At 39.0% G+C, this 13,775-nt stretch overlaps 1 protein-coding gene across 1 annotated transcript in view; it reads left to right on the top strand.

The window, feature by feature from the left end:
- The window catches only part of LOC134910757 (vomeronasal type-2 receptor 26-like), a 118,072-nt gene extending 113,744 nt beyond the window's left edge, over positions 1-4,328 (top strand). Inside the window, exon 5 of the mRNA XM_063919140.1 lies at positions 3,391-4,328. Within this exon, the coding sequence (XP_063775210.1) occupies positions 3,391-4,328 (938 nt within the window). The remainder of the gene's footprint in view (positions 1-3,390) is intronic.
- The last annotated feature ends 9,447 nt before the right edge of the window (positions 4,329-13,775 follow it).

The following is a 13,775-nucleotide window of genomic DNA, read 5'->3' as shown; positions in this document are numbered from 1 at the left end:
AAGATCTAACTGAGGTCTGGAGGAGGGACATAGAGGGAGGAGCCAGTGCACACCCATACTAAAAGTTCTTTATAGGTGCCCATGTCTCCTGCGGAGCCCGTCTATACCCCATGGTCCTTATGGAGTCCCCAGCATCCTCTAGGACGTAAGAGAAATAAATTTTTGGAGATAACATTTTATAAAATTAATTTGAGTAGCCAGGAGCTTTAGAACATTTAAGCTGCTTAATAGCTTTTGAAATTTCTTCTAACGTGATCGGAGAAGTTAAGAAAGGAATGAAGGCTGCGGGAATTTGGGGCAAGGGAAGATTTTCCCAAAGTTGAGAAGAATAAAGAGAATGGGGTCCCGGAGCTTCCGGAGATGTATTGGGCAAGGATGAGGGAGGAGGAGAGTATAGACTCACATATTAATCTTGCATAATTTCTGTTATTTGACTATTGGAGGTAGAAAGAGAACCATCTGAGGTTTTTAGTGGGTGCACAACCATCGGTTTTCTAGATCCTACTAGTAGTGTGGTAAGAAGTTTGCCTGTCTTGTTTCTATAACGGTGGAATCTATAACTGAAATTAAAATTATATTTATCACCTACTGATTGTAAGAGGTCATTGAAATTAGTTTTTGTTGTTATATATGAATTTCTGTTTACTATGGTGGGATTTAGTTTAAAGGTTTGGTAAAGCAATGTCAATAATTGTTGTTTTTCTAAATATAAGAGATTATGCTGTTTTTTAATATGCGAGCAGTAGGAAATTGTTTCACCTTCTACCAAAAGAGAGACAGATTTTCTGTCTCATGAATGAAATTGGTCAGTTTGAAACTTTCCCATGCTGATTCTAATTTAGATCTAAAGCTCATCGATTTCTCTAAGTGGGAGGGAAATTTCCATAAAGGATTAGAGTTTTTTTCCTGTAGATAAGTCATTTCAATCCAGACCAATCCGTGATCTGATATAGATACAGGCTTTATGATTGCTTGTCTAATATTCGAGAAGAGTGAAGAGGCAACTAAAATATAGTCTATCTGGGTTCATGTATTATGGGCAATGGAGAAGCAAGAGAACTCTTTCTCGGCTGGATTTATCGCTCGCCATGAGTCTTTTTGCTAGCCAGAGAACCCCTATTTTTGGAAGAGGTCTAAGTGATTTACTGTAATGAGATCTGTCTTAGTAATGAGATCAGACTAAATTAAGGTCACCACACAAAATTAAGGAGGAAAGATCATAACTATATCATTTGGCCATAAGGGAAGCAAATACATTTTTATTATGAGCGTTAGGTGCATAGAAATTACATATTTGGTATTTTTTATCACCCAATTTAAAGTCTATTGGGACACAGCATCCTTCAGGATCAGAGACAACTAATAGTAGTTCTATAGGAAGTGAAATTCTTGCCAATATGGCCGCTCCACAAGACTTTGAATAAAGGGATGCAGCTCCCAGTAATGACTAATGCAGCATCTGTAATTTTTTAGTTTCTTGTAAGACCTGGTGCATCTCTTGTAAACATACTATATCAATAGATTTTTTTACTGAGATATTACAAGATTTTACGATGTTTAACTGGGGTATTTATACCCCCTACATTAAGAGTACCAATTTTAATGCTGGCCATAAGATATACAATGTAAGACAGATACCTGGCATTGTTGTGTCATGTAAACTTTCAATATCCGGGTTGGGGGGGGGGGGGTGGAGTAAGGAAGTGGGTGGAAGGACCAGGAGGGAAAACCACAGCAGGAAAGAGACAAGACATCAGACTGGGGAGATCACAGAGAGAAAAAATAAACAGCACATATAACAATAGCGATGTAAACATCGGTAAAAATGTGTGTAATTGGACTTTGGCTGAAGCGGCAATATCTAAATATAACAGAAAGTTAGTAACAGTATAGTGGTGGAGCTACCTTCTCACCACCAGTACCCATAAAAGATAAAAGTGAACCACAATGTTATACCAAAAGGAGATCAAGTAATTTCAAAGATAATCGCAAACACTGAGAGTAATTAAACAGTGAGTACAGTATTGAACCAGATAACCAGATTGGAACATGAAAGCCGTTGCGTTAAACTGCTGGAGTGTCATAGATATCTTGAAGAAGAGACTAGCTTTCTTCTTTCAGGAATGCTTCAGCATATTTGGGATTAGTAAAATCAATAAAGGGTGACCCTTTGAACAAACATAAGCGTGCAGGGTACAGCATAGCAAACTTGTGCTTTTCTTTGATCAGGAAGGCACGTATAGGGGCGTAAGCTTTGCGAATTCGAGAAAATTCTACTGAATAATCTTGGAAGAGCCTCAGAGTGTTAACTTCCCATTGAAGAGTGTCAGCTTTACGTGACGCTCTCCAAATAGCTGTTTTATGTAAAAAGTTCATAGTCTTAAAGATTACCACACAAGGTTTGTTTGAGCCCGTGCGTGTTTGGTCTTCTATCCTGTGTACACAGTCTATAACTATGTCAGTGCATTCCGCTTCAATGTGCAATGGTTTTGGAAGGGTATTGCGAATGATGTTCTCGAGCCCTGAACCCTTAATTGATTCCGGCAAACCCACTATACGCAGGTTATTGCGGCGTGTGCGGTTTTCAATATTATCAATCTTATCAAGAAGACGTTTATTGTCTCTGGGAGTGTGAGTGTATTTTTCAGGAGAGTAACATCATCAATTGTTGTACCTAAACGCTCCACTGTTTCTGACACCCTGTGAGTGAGCTGCTGCAGCTGCGTGGTTATTTCACTGACTGCTTTCTGCAGCAGTGGAGTCATAGTGTTTTGTATAGCAGCCACTATTTCAGAGTAAGTGACTGGGTTAGCTGGGTTAGCTAAGTTTTCATGCACCTGTGGCTGATCAGGGTCTCCAGTGGCAGCCGTTTTAGCTTTTTTTGCTGCTGGCGTTCCTGGAACAGAATGCACGCTGGGTGCCATATTGTGATCAGAGCAGCATTTCTCTGTCTGGGAGGAAGAGTTGGTGGCGGTATTTTGGCTTGAGCTGGCGCACCCAGATATTTCTCCATATGAGCGGGTATCTGTACAGAGCGGAGTCAATGAGCTGTGAGTGGCTTTACAGCTCGGCAAGTAGCGGGTAAGCTGGCGGTTACGGTGGAGCTCACGGGAGCTGCTGCTTACTCCTCCATGCCGGAACTGGAAGTCCCCCTCCTTCATCATAATTTCCCGAGGCAGCCAGCAGCAAATTTGCAGGTACAGCTGATAATGCTGCCGGCCCTTTCATTGCGGTGGGCCCCAGTGTGCTGCACCGGCAGTAGCGCTGCCACTGTCTAGAATGTACTAATTGTACATAATGTTAATTGAAAGTGAAATAATACCAGTAAGACACTGTCAAAAGAATATACTGCAAACAATTTGGTTTATGTTACAATTTCTCCTTTTTCAGATATGGAAAAATGTTTGAAGTGTCCTGAGCATCAGTGGTCAAATGTCAGAAGAGACGCCTGTATAGAGAGAATAGCCGAGTTCCTGTCTTATGGAGAGATATTAGGAGCATCTCTTCTTTCCATCTCTCTATTATTCTGTTGTCTTACTGCTGTAATCTTGGGCACATTTATCATATACAGAAAAACTGTTGTGGTGAGAGCCAATAACCAGAACCTCAGCTTCATCCTCCTCCTCTCACTCATCTTAGCCTTCTTGTGTCCTCTACTATTTATTGGATACCCCACAGAGATGTCCTGTCTCCTCAGACAAGTGGCTTTTGGGAACATTTTTACTCTTGCTCTCTCTTCACTTTTGGCCAAAACCGTCACCGTTGTCCTCGCCTTCAGAGCCACCAAACCCGACCAGAAGTTGATGAGGTGGCTGACCAAACATTCATCGAGATCGCTACTTGCCATCTGCTCCTTTGGGGAGGCTGTGATCTGTGCCCTCTGGCTAGGCTTATCTCCACCATTCCCAGATCATGACACCCAGGCAGAGGTTGGGAAGATGATATTACAGTGTAATGAAGGTTCTGTCGCTGCGTTCTACATTGTGATTGGCTACATGGGAGGTCTGGCTGCCTTATGCTCTTTTGTGGCATCTTTAGCCAGGAAGCTGCCAGATACATTCAATGAGGCTCAGTACATCACATTCAGCATGGCGGTCTTCTGCAGTGTCTGGGTCGCCTTCATCCCAGCCTACCTCAGTTCCAAGGGGAAATACATGGTGGCTTTTGAGGTATTTGCCATTTTGGCTTCCAGTGCTGGACTCCTGGGCTGCATCTTCATCCCTAAATGTTACATTATTCTTATCAGACCAGATTTGAATGTCAGGGCCAATTTAATCTCAAGTAGAAGTAGAAAACATTTTAGCATAAACCCAAAACTGAAAAGATAGATTATTAAAAATTGAATATTTTGTGTATGTGCAAGAATATAGTTCATGGTAGTTTCTATTAGTACCTGTGATGACATTTTAGAGGCATCTTGGTTACATTCCTAGGAAATATATGAACGTGTTTAGCCTCACATAATTTGCAGAATTAATGTAAAACCGGACATGACTTAATTGGTAGTCCTCCCTCTAACCACTGCTGCATGAAATTCCTCCATTCTCCTCCAGGTCATCTGCGCCCCACAGTTGTCCCCATAGGTTCAGGACCTGCTGAATGCCACAAGAAAAACTTTAGCTGTCACTGCATTACCTATTAAAATAATCTACGTCTGATCTGTGTCATTATAATATAACAAGATGTACATCATGGATGGTTAATTCAATGTTATATGTGTGACATTTGTATAAGTCACCATGGTATAAGAGCACATATTAAGTATTTAGAAATATGAAAATGGAACTAGAAGATCATGTATAGATGGCTTCTGTTTAGAACTAGCTAAAGCAATCATTATGGCGTGTTAATAAGCAGGCCTATATCTGTCTTAGGTTTACATGTAGGAGAATATTTACTAAAAGTCAATTTTGGGTCTATTTATTTAACCAACATCCCCACAAAATCGACCACAGTGTTTCTATTTCAAATAGCTCATTTACTAAAAGTCAATTTTTAGTTTCATTTTAAAATCGCTGGGTGATGTGAAATCTATTTGAAGTTCTAAATGTGTTCTATTCACCAAAAATCCATAAACATCGACCCAAAATAGACAAAATGGTACAAAAGCATTCCTATTGGCCAAAACAGGTCACATGCACTATATTACCCACAAACACCTTCGTTGCTGTGCTAATTCACATATCCATGATTATTTTTATTCATATTCTGCGTGTTCCAATGCCGTGATGTATGCAGCCAGAACACCCCACAGGCTTCTCTCACATGTTTCTTTCCTATCATATTGGGGTTTCAGACAATTCCACATGATATAAAATCAAATAGACCTGTTTCTGAGGGTTCTATTGAACAAGGTGATTTTGGGTTGATTTTTGGTTCTATTTTCAAATCGACTGTTAGTAAATGAGCTTTTCCTATTGATGTCTATGGGGAAGTACTGAAGGTCTATTTGAAGTTCTATTTGTGTGTGAAGTCGAATTTATGGTGATTTTGAGTCAGTTTTGCCTTTAGTAATTACCTGAATGTCAAATGCACCTCAAAATAGGCTCAAGCTGAAAATCGACCTTTAGTAAATATACCCCATAATATTTTCTGATGAAGCCACTAAATTGCTATTTTTAGCATTCATGCAGGGCCATCTTCACAGCATTCTAGACCCTGGGCAAAGAAATGCACTGGGGCCCCTACACACTTGAACCACTTAACTAAAATCACACCATGCCCCTCTTGTGGTCCTCCACATGCTTCCATAAAATGAATGTCTGTCAGCACTCTGATTTGTGGATAGCTCCAGCTATCCACCAATCAGCAAGCTAGCTGACAGTCATTCACTGACTGGCTGCAGGCCGGAAGACAGGTAGAGAATGCTGCCTCACCATTCTGATTGTGTGGCCACCACCTGCCCTTGCTCGGAGGCCCCGAGAATTGTAGGCCCCTGGGCAACTGGCCAGTGTTCCTATATGTTTAGATGACCCTGCTGCAAAGGACTTTCTCAACCACAAGATGATAATACTCAAGCTTGAAAACAACTAAAGTTGGCACTATGGAGGGACAACTTAACATGTGATGAACTAAAAGAGGACAACCGAACACTTCCAAGAAAAAAAATAAAAGCTGAAGGACAATCTCAGACAGGCTGCTTTACATAATGAGCTCTTAAGGACAATTGTAAATGAGTCCGTCTCCTTTAAAGACTGATTTCTGTCGATTTCTTGGAATTGCAGTGACGTGCTATGAATAGTTATACATCTGTATTAATCTAGGTAGTCTGAAGTGAATACATTTGTGTGTCGAGATGTGGTAAGATTTTTGGATTGAAACCCTATCTTGGGTAAGCCTGAGCTGTGACTTTAAGATGACTGATTCTGTAACCCCGGTTTCCTTTCATAATACATTTTGGCCCTCATTCCGAGTTGATCGGTCGCAAGGCGAATTTAGCAGAGTTACACACGCTAAGCCGCCGCCTACTGGGAGTGAATCTTAGCTTCTTAAAATTGCGACCGATGTATGCGCAATATTGCGATTACTAACTACTTAGCAGTTTCAGAGTAGCTTCAGACTTACTCTGCCTGTGCGATCAGTTCAGTGCTTGTCGTTCCTGGTTGACGTCACAAACACACCCAGCGTTCGCCCAGGCACTCCCACCGTTTCTCCAGCCACTCCTGCGTTTTTTCCGGAAACGGTAGCGTTTTCAGCCACACGCCCCTGAAACGCCGTGTTTCCGCCCAGTAACACCCATTTCCTGTCAATCACATTACGATCGCCGGAGCGAAGAAAAAGCCGTGAGTAAAAATACTTTCTTCATAGTAAAGTTACTTGGCGCAGTCGCAGTGCGAACTTTGCGCATGCGTACTAAGCGGATTTTCACTGCGATGCGATGAAAAATACCGAGCGAACAACTCGGAATGAGGGCCCTTATTTTTACTTGAATCAACTGAGGACATTTAATTATTTCACTTTAAAAACCCTGACATCAAGCCAAACAATAAAGTTTTTCCTCTTGTGTAAGCCAAAGTCCTGGTCTTTTATTACCATGAATAGTGTTCCGATGACTATGCCCCATTATATTGGTTATACTTCTTATTTATAGAAGCTCATCCTCATTCCTCTTTGATACACTTTTCGTTTGACCTGACCAAAGTGACATTTGTAATGAGCGCAAAACATCTTACCTGGTGATTGTCACCAGTCAGCGATATGGGAAACAGGACGGGTATGCTATTAACCTCACTCCCAGTGGCTGATGGGATCCGGACTGAAAGTCGACAGTAACTAGGTCGACAATGTCTAGGTCGACCACTATTGGTCGACAGTAACTAGGTTGACAGGGTGTCTAGGTCGACAGGGTCTTTAGGTCGACATGTTCTAGGTCGACAGATCAAAAGGTCGACATGAGTTTTTCACAATTTTTTCCTTTTTTTGAACCTTTTCATACTTAAGGATCCACGTGGACTACGATTGGAACGGTAATCTGTGCCGAGCGAAGCGGTAGCGGAGCGAAGGCACCATGCCCAAAGCATGGCGAGCAAAGCGAGCCATGCGAGGGGACGCTGTGCACTAATTGGGGTTCCCGGTCACTCTACGAAGAAAACTACACCAAAATAACATTAAAAACTCATGTCGACCTTTTGACAGTGGCTGATAACCGCTATGTAGAACATATGGTACAGGCTGATACTCAGGTGCTGCCTAGACTAGATCTCAGTGGTGTACATTTGTTATCAGCTGGGAGTGGGGTAGAGTCTCGGAGACTCACAGCTATGGCATCACACATTGATCAAACTAGACAGAAAGTATACAAAAGACAATATTGAAGAGAAATGAGCACTGTCCGTGAGGATATTTTCCTAAAATAAATATTTTTAAGGTAGAAATTGCGTACCACATATGGAATATACTTACACATTAAAAAACAAATATCATAGAATACATATACATACTACACATTAAAAAACATATACATATGGAAATTAATGATTTGATGGCTGCAGATTAAGCTGTTAAATGTAATAAAGCCACTAGTTTGGGAAGTTCTCCTTAAGAGAACAGTCAACTGGCAGGCCGAGTCAGAGGGCAGAAGCAGAAGTACACAGGTCAAATATAGGCAGAGAGTTCAGGGGCAGAGATCCTACAGCAAGGTCCAGTAAATACATGGAATCCATCAGCAGGAGAGTATAGCAATCTCTCTGGGACACACATGGAATCCATCAGCAGGACAGTATAGCAATCGCTCTGGGACACACATGGAATCCATCAGCAGGACAGTATAGCAATCTCTCTGGTACACACAGGGAATCCATCAGCAGGAGAGTATAGCAATCTCTCTGGGACACACATGGAATCCATCAGCAGGACGGTATAGCAATCTCTCTGGTACACACAGGGAATCCATCAGCAGGACAGTATAGCAATCTCTCTGGGACACACAGGGAATCCATCAGCAGGACAGTATAGCAATCTCTCTTGGACACACAGGGAATCCATCAGCAGGACAGTATAGCAATCTCTCTGGTACACACTATTGATTTATGGAATCATATTTATGAATATTAATATTTAATATATCATATATGGTATTTAATATATGGATATATTTCAATTAATATGCATTTATCATATATATCTGCAAATATATTATGTCAGGCTTACAAACTAATTGGCTGATACATATATGCAGTCCTTATACATATGACTTATGAAGTTATTAAGTTAAGATTCCTTTAAAGAGAGTTCAAGCTTGAATATTACCGCTCTTTTTATATGATTCTTTATTTACAGGCAGATCAAATCGTACAGAATAAGATATACACAGTAGTGATATATATACTAATTATAATTATATATGCTTCCTTCGTTACATAACATAAAACAACATGACATAAGTTTCACAAACAGTTTCAATTGCTAACATAAAATGTATACTTGCAAGTTAAAGATTGCCATCCCAAGAATCATTCCTTCTGCATGTTCTCCATGACTTCTCCTCCTGACTGACTTCCTTCCTTCTCCTTCTTCTTCTCCCTCTCCCTCTTCCTTCTAACTCCTAACTACAAGTCTGGTCCTTTTATCTCATATTTTACCAATTCAAACTATCATATTCTCATAGTTTCCAATGGAATAGGTAATTATAGGTTTGTCAGATTCCAAGGTGTAATAAAACAAACATTGAACTGGGCTGTCGTGTCCTGTTCACGGAGGCATGGTGTCATAAAAGTGTGGTGTCCACACTGCCTTAAGCAAGTATAGTATTGTAAAATCTGGAATGTCTTTTCATCCAAAGTTCTGTTGTATTGACAAGTTTTCCTGGGGTCGGTTACACAATGTTTTATCAATGGATGTGATCTCTTTTCATAGTAGTTAATTTATACTCCCTAGCTTTTAACCTTCACTGGACAATAGACAAACCAGTAGATTCTGATCTACTGTAAGCACACCTGTGAATTCCAATGACCAGCAGAGCTCTGTCACATACCTATTATCATTTATGGCCTAATACCTTTTCTCTACAATGACTCTTGATCTTACTGTAACCTCTCTGGCCTTATTTATGACTAGAGCAGAATAAACCTGTTCCCTACACTATTTTTTACCATCTTGCTGTAAAACACAAATATACAGTATATCTATATAAACACATACACAAACCTAATCTCTTAAATCAGCTAAACATTACCTCATACATTCAAACTTATTTCATATCTATTCCTTACTATATATATCCAGTATACTGTCCACTATGGTAACATCGCCTATTTATAATGAATTATATTTTGATTCAGACAATATCCATTGCCCTAATATTATACTAAGTGCAGACAATTACCTATAAGGCAACAGTCGCCCCCTTGTGGCCATGAGAAATTCTTTTGATTGGCCACACATTAAACTAGCGTAATTGCTTCCAAATACATTTCAAAATATTCCTTCAAACATAACTTTCGTTGTAACCATAATATATACCATAAGTGTAATAATAATAACCATTATGATTTTAAAAATCTCTAAAAATTCTTAGCTTACCTAACCTTATTCTACTTTTAACTAAAGCAGACAAAACTGAGGTTTTTATTCAGTATTCATGAGGAAAACTAATTTCTACAGACATTTGGAATACCATAGCCCAATTGTAGACCTTTTTTCTGTATCTGGATCAGTACGTTTGGACATTTTTGCTGTTCTTGTATGTAGCAATTTACTGGGATAAGACTGTCATCTGCGTGGTTTGCTTGCAATTGGAGATGCCTTGCGTTTGCATTATGGCCTTGCGTTTGCAACATTTGCACCATTACTAGAAGTAGAATTCTTCGTAGCAGCTGCTCCTTTGCTTGCCATTTCGCTGTTTGAGGCAGAGGGCTGTGTACGTCGAGTGCTGTGTCTTGAACATTCAGTACTTGTGACGACCCTCAGTAATAGTAATAGTCTTTATACAGTCTTTAGCAGTTCTGTTTCCTTTGCGTTTATCCAATGCCGCAGTTGTGACCAGTGTCCATATTGCTTTTGCACAAACAGGTTGTGATTTTGAATAGAACAGGCATATATGAAACAGTCTTTTTTTTCTTTTTTCTTTCTTTCTTTCTTTCCTTGCTTGTTAATAGTAGGTCTTAATTGTCTTCGGGCAATAGTACCACAAATGGCTGTGAGTAGTACACCTACTCTGTTCTGTATTTCCTCACTGAATAAATTACCATGCAGTCTTAAATCTCCTTATTCTACCTTGTACCTATTTATACATCTCAATCTTACATAAACTTATACCAGTTTAACCCATATAAAGGCGTTTTCTATCCTACCTATATTTTGACTAATAATTATTTAAAATGCTTTTGATGTGTATATAGTAACATCCTATCAATACAATAAATGAATATAATTTTGCTTCAAACAGATATTAAATATCATTTAGGAATGGCTTTAAATATATCTAATTCCATCCAATATTATTTTATATGCAGCCATGTGCATATACAGTGACCCTGTTATGCTACAAATAATTATCTTAGACTTGTGACAGTCTTTATTAAGAGAATTATTCATCCCACTTAATAATCTCGGCCCAATTTGTTATAACGTGGTATACCATCCTGTATTAGATATTTAATTACTTTTGAAGCTTTTACGAAGGAAGCATAGGTAGTATCTATTGTGTAATATATAAAAAAAACATAAAATATTTACAAGGTATATATGCAATGATATAAAATATATCTCAGACAAATGTTTACATATATGTGATTAAGGTATATGAAGGGATGAGACAGTTCTGTATAATCACAGTGATGAGATGTGCTGTACACTGTTGTGGGAGTGTACATGTAGTTTGAAAGACAAGTAAATGATTACTTGTGATGAAAGGGTTAATGAAAACCTTCCCCTTTCTTGTGAAACTGGAAAACTCCTTGAGGATTTGTCCATATATCAGTCTTTAGGGATGCTATGTAGATTTTGCTGGATAGCAGCGATGAAAGGGTTAATGAAGACCTTTTCCCTTGTAAATTGGAGTCTTTTTGGAGTCTTGCACCATTCTGTATACAGGTTGCCAGGATTACTATGAATCAAACAAAAATACATACAATGACTATCACAGATATTTATACAGTGATTTAACATAGCTTGCTATGCATTCTGTCCTATCTGCTGCATGTTATCAGGTACAGAATTTACAAATGTGTCTTTTAACGATTGAATAACAAACAAACAATTGTTTCTGGCCTGTGCCAATCTTTCCTGTCACATTGTGTGTCAATGACAGCACAATTGTCGCTGCAGATATGATGCAGGTTTAATTTGGAAACTGTGGCTGTTTGAACATCAAAGCAAACAATGGCTTCATTGGATCTAACAAGTAAAGGAATGATACTACCGTATTCACTTGTGACCATACTCCCTTGTGATGCAGCCTGGTCCCAGACTGTCTTTAACCATAGCGTTTGCTGCTTGGTGTGGCTCCTTAGTTTGGAAGAATCTTGGAGCTTCTGAAAAAACCTACTTTTGTGGGGAGAGAAACTTGTTAAACTTTGCCAAATATGTATTGCAGGTCCCAGGGCTTTCTGTCTTTCCACACCTGTAATAAAATGGTTATGGCACCAGGGCATAAAAACATTTTCATCCTGGTGATCCTTTTTGTCATTGTTAATTGGTGTGTGGTTTGCAGAATGACACTCTGCATGTGGTCTCTCTGAGAGCATGCAAACATTTGCACCATCACTAGAAGTCTCTGAGTGCTCTGTGGGGGTTACATAAGTTTGGGAACTTTGTTTGTAAACATGCATTCCTGAATTAATTTCATGGATTTTCCCTTTAAACATGTTTCCAGGTGAATACATTTCAAGGTTTGCAACTCTGGTTGCCATGGGAGTTTTCACCATGGGGAACTTCCCCACCCCTGTGTGCACTGTACTGCTGCTATCAGTGTTTAAATCTGCTGACAATTCACCTTTGCCTAAGGGCATAACAAATTCTTCATTTACATTGGGAACTCTGAGAGTGTATTCAGCAGAATACTCATAATCTGAGTTACAATGATCTTCCCCCTTACTAGACACAGTATAGGGGACATCTCCTATTGCTGCTACCTCCTTTACATTAATGTGCTGTCTGATGATAGACACATCCGGCACATTGCTACTTTCTTCCTTTACCACAGAGGCTGTTCTGCTGGTGGTCTGTGTGACCATAGCAGACTCCATGCGCTGCACATTGATGCAGTCCTGCAACATGTAACTTTCCTTAATTTTAGGATCTTGACTGATTAAGTCATTTCTGACTCCTGTAGACTCTGTGTACAGAGTTTCACATACCTCAACACTATTCCTGTTTGGTGTTTCTATCTCAGCTTGCTTGCTGGATGTTATCTCTTCATCAGAGATCTTGACAATTTGATTACAAACTGTCAGGCTTTTCGCTTCTGCCCCAAACTTTTTCTGTTTATTTTTCTGTTTAAGGGACTTAAATAACGAATGCATTTTTGCATTAATGGTCAGGCACGCCTTACGAAGACGTGAACCTGATTCTTCTTTACATTTCTGTTTGGCTTCTAGAGCCGCAGTTCTGCGCATTTTTCTAAATGCTACAGAAAACTTTTGCATTTTTAACATTTCAATGCTAAATTTATATATTCTTTGTTTTTAGTACTGAAGGTATCCTCTCCTTAAGATTGACCGGTGTCTTAAGGTTAAACTCTAATACCTGGTACATTTATACATTTATTTGGAAATACTCTTTTCCACTGTGCACATTTTCTATTCTAGGCCTTTAAATTCTTTATTCTCATTTGTAACCTATTCCACTGTGATCTTGTATTTTGCCAGCAGGCTTATAGCCTTTGGTGCTGCTTCCTAATAGATATTATGTTAGTTAAAATAACGTATATTGCACTAACACATTTATCCTAGGTTATACAGAATACAAAATTGACATTACACAATGGTAATAAATTTTCATAGATACATCCCCACCGTGATTCTGCAGATTTGGTAGCCAGCTTATAGCATCTGCTACTCCTCATAAATATTATAGATCAGATAATCAGATTCAGTAATAACAAGTCCCTTCATGGTCGCCAATATTGATTTATGGAATCATATTTATGAATATTAATATTTAATATATCATATATGGTATTTAATATATGGATATATTTCAATTAATATGCATTTATCATATATATCTGCAAATATATTATGTCAGGCTTACAAACTAATTGGCTGATACATATATGCAGTCCTTATACATATGACTTATGAAGTTATTAAGTTAAGATTCCTTTAAAGAGAGTT

The sequence above is a fragment of the Pseudophryne corroboree genome, chromosome 4 (assembly GCF_028390025.1).
Source record: "Pseudophryne corroboree isolate aPseCor3 chromosome 4, aPseCor3.hap2, whole genome shotgun sequence".
NCBI classification, from domain to species: Eukaryota; Metazoa; Chordata; class Amphibia; order Anura; family Myobatrachidae; genus Pseudophryne; species Pseudophryne corroboree.
Note: the sequence above shows the minus strand (reverse complement) of the source record. Positions and strands in the feature narration are given on the sequence as shown.